Source organism: Lynx canadensis, chromosome B2, assembly GCF_007474595.2.
Source record: "Lynx canadensis isolate LIC74 chromosome B2, mLynCan4.pri.v2, whole genome shotgun sequence".
Taxonomy (NCBI): domain Eukaryota; kingdom Metazoa; phylum Chordata; class Mammalia; order Carnivora; family Felidae; genus Lynx; species Lynx canadensis.
Genome location: NC_044307.1, coordinates 585,970 through 588,575, shown reverse-complemented (window position 1 = coordinate 588,575; position 2,606 = coordinate 585,970). Strand labels below are relative to the sequence as shown.

Below are 2,606 nucleotides of genomic sequence, written 5' to 3'. Positions count from 1 at the left end.
AGCTGGTAAGCAATGCAGAAAAGGCCAATGTGTTAACTATCCCAGTCGACAGGATCCAGGTTCTCTGATTTCACATCCTCTTTTCTACTACGACAGTGTTTTTCAAACTTCTTACCATGGCCAATAGCAAGATACACGTTTTATATCATAACCCACATCACACATCTACACATACACTCACACATGTAATGGAAACAAATACAGTAAATACACAAAGAAGCATTGAACTGCCAAATTTGTGATGGATTTCAACTCCTGGTGTGACAAGCATGAACCCACATTACATTGTACTTTTAAGCACTGATGCCTTGAATGTCTCATATCACCATGCAGTGGTATCAATTACTATTGGTCTCATTCTTCGAGTACTGAACCTGTGGCAAGGAACCATTTTCTTTAAGCTGCATGTTTCCTGTTGGGACAAAAGGTTTGTGCTGCAATAGTCAGTTTAGGATTTGGGGCATAGGCCCAAGGAACAGCGATGTATCTTGTTTCTATGCATTCAGACTGATTCTGTTGGAGCTCGGAACGTCCTGAACTTCCCTAGATCACATCATGAATTCAAGCAGAGTGGTCTAAGGCCAGCAGATAGTGGATGAAAGAAAAGAAGCCATGTGGTAAGTCAGCATGGCTGGTTCCTGAGAACCATTCCTCTGTTTCATTCTTTTCTCTGATATAAGAGCAATAGTGACTTTCCCCTTCCCTAATCACTTTTATAATAAAATTTGCTCCATTGCATTTCTTAGGCAAACACAAAGATTTGTTGCCCTTTCTTTTAGACATGCTACAAAATAATAATGTTTGGTATTGAGACTCATATTTTTTCATGATTACAAGTATCAAATGACTTCACTGGAGTTACACCACAGAGAAAATCTCTGCATAATTCACTCTATGCAAATGAATAAACTGACCCTCAGGAAACCCCATACTGAAATACGTGTCCTCACTTTCACTTGAATCCACTAACAAGAGAAATGACAGTCATGAATCCGGGCAATGCAAGCATTCCAAAGTTCTTCATCCTATTGGGTTTCTCTGACCATCCCTGGTTGGAAATGCCACTCTTCATAATGGTGCTTGTGGCTTACATCTGCACACTAGTGGGAAACATCTCCATTATTGTTGTGTCCAAGGTGGATCCTCATCTTGACAGCCCTATGTACTTCTTCCTTTCCAACCTCTCCTTTCTGGACCTGTGTTTTACCACAACCACCATCCCTCAGCTGCTGGTGAACCTCTGGGGCCCAGATAAGTCCATCAGCTATGGAGGCTGTGTGGCCCAGTTCTATGTGTTTCACTTCCTGGGAGCCACAGAATGCATCATCTTGGCGGTCATGTCTTTGGATCGGTACATAGCCATCTGCAAGCCCTTGAGGTACCCAGCTATCATGCATCAGAGACTCTGTGTGTCCCTAGTGGCCATGGTGTGGATAAGTGGCTTGGCTAACTCCTTGCTTCAGGCATCCCTCACTGTCCAACTGCCACTTTGTGGTAACAACAAGGTGGATGACTTCCTGTGTGAGATTCCAGTGATGATCAAGATGTCCTGTGTTGACACCACTTTCAATGTAACTATGCTCTCTGTCGTGGTGACATTATTTACCTTGATTCCTTTGTCTCTTATTCTTGTCTCCTATGGGTTCATTGTAGCTACAGTGCTCAGAATTCGTTCATCAACAGGAAAGAAGAAGGCCTTCAACACCTGTGGCTCTCATGTTATTGTTGTCTGTCTCTTCTATGGGCCAGTAATGTGCATTTATGTGCAACCTTTTGGTACTAACTCCCAGGACAAGAACAAACTCATGGCCCTGTTCTACAGTCTGCTGACTCCTATGCTTAACCCTTTTATCTATACTTTGAGGAACAAGGACATGAAAGGGGCAATAAGGAGACTTCTCCTCCCATTGAGCCATCAGGGAAGAGAATAAGCACCACCATTTTATACTCCACACTCCATGTAGGACTCCAAAGAGCCCCTTCTCTAAATTACTTCTCAATTTTCCCTCCTCCAAAATGGTTAGTATCCCTCAGTAACTATCCAATCTACATGTATGTTTATTCACCACAGTGCTGTGATTGTTGGCCCTCATTTTGCAATGTGAACCCTAATTCCCATTTGCCTTCAATTTGCATGAGACTGAGTCCCTGTTTAAATCCTCTTAGTCCATCTAGGGATTCTACCTTAGGAATCTGAAAAGTATGCAATGAATAAATGTTCACTAACTGACTCATTCAACATCAACCATTTATGTGTAATTTTATAAAAATAATGCAAGTAATATAAACCACAGTTATCCTTCTTACTATTACAGGATATGATATTATAAGTATGATTTGCTAATTAACTATTTTTATTGAAGTATAATTGATATAGAATGTTATATTAGTTTCAGGTATACAACATAGTGATTCAACAATCATATATGTTATCAAATGCTCACCATGATAAATGCAGTCACCATCTTTCACTCTAGAACATTATAATATTATTAACAATATTCCCTATGCTGTACTTTTCATCCTTGTGACTATTTTATAACAAGAAGTTTGTGTCTCTTAATCTCCTTCACCTAATTTGTCCATCTCCCTACCCTAACCCTTCT

At 40.4% G+C, this 2,606-nt stretch overlaps 1 protein-coding gene across 1 annotated transcript; it reads left to right on the top strand.

Moving 5' to 3' along the window:
• Positions 1 to 977: 977 nt before the first annotated feature.
• Positions 978 to 1,931, top strand: LOC115514861 (olfactory receptor 2B11-like). Its single transcript, XM_030317041.1, has one exon. The coding sequence runs from the start codon at positions 978 to 980 to the stop codon at positions 1,929 to 1,931; it is 954 nt and encodes a 317-aa protein (XP_030172901.1).
• The last annotated feature ends 675 nt before the right edge of the window (positions 1,932 to 2,606 follow it).

Coding starts and splice junctions, on each gene's coding strand:
- LOC115514861 (XM_030317041.1), top strand. CDS start 978: ATGACAGTCATGAATCCGGGCAATGCAAGCATTCCAAAGTTCTTCATC.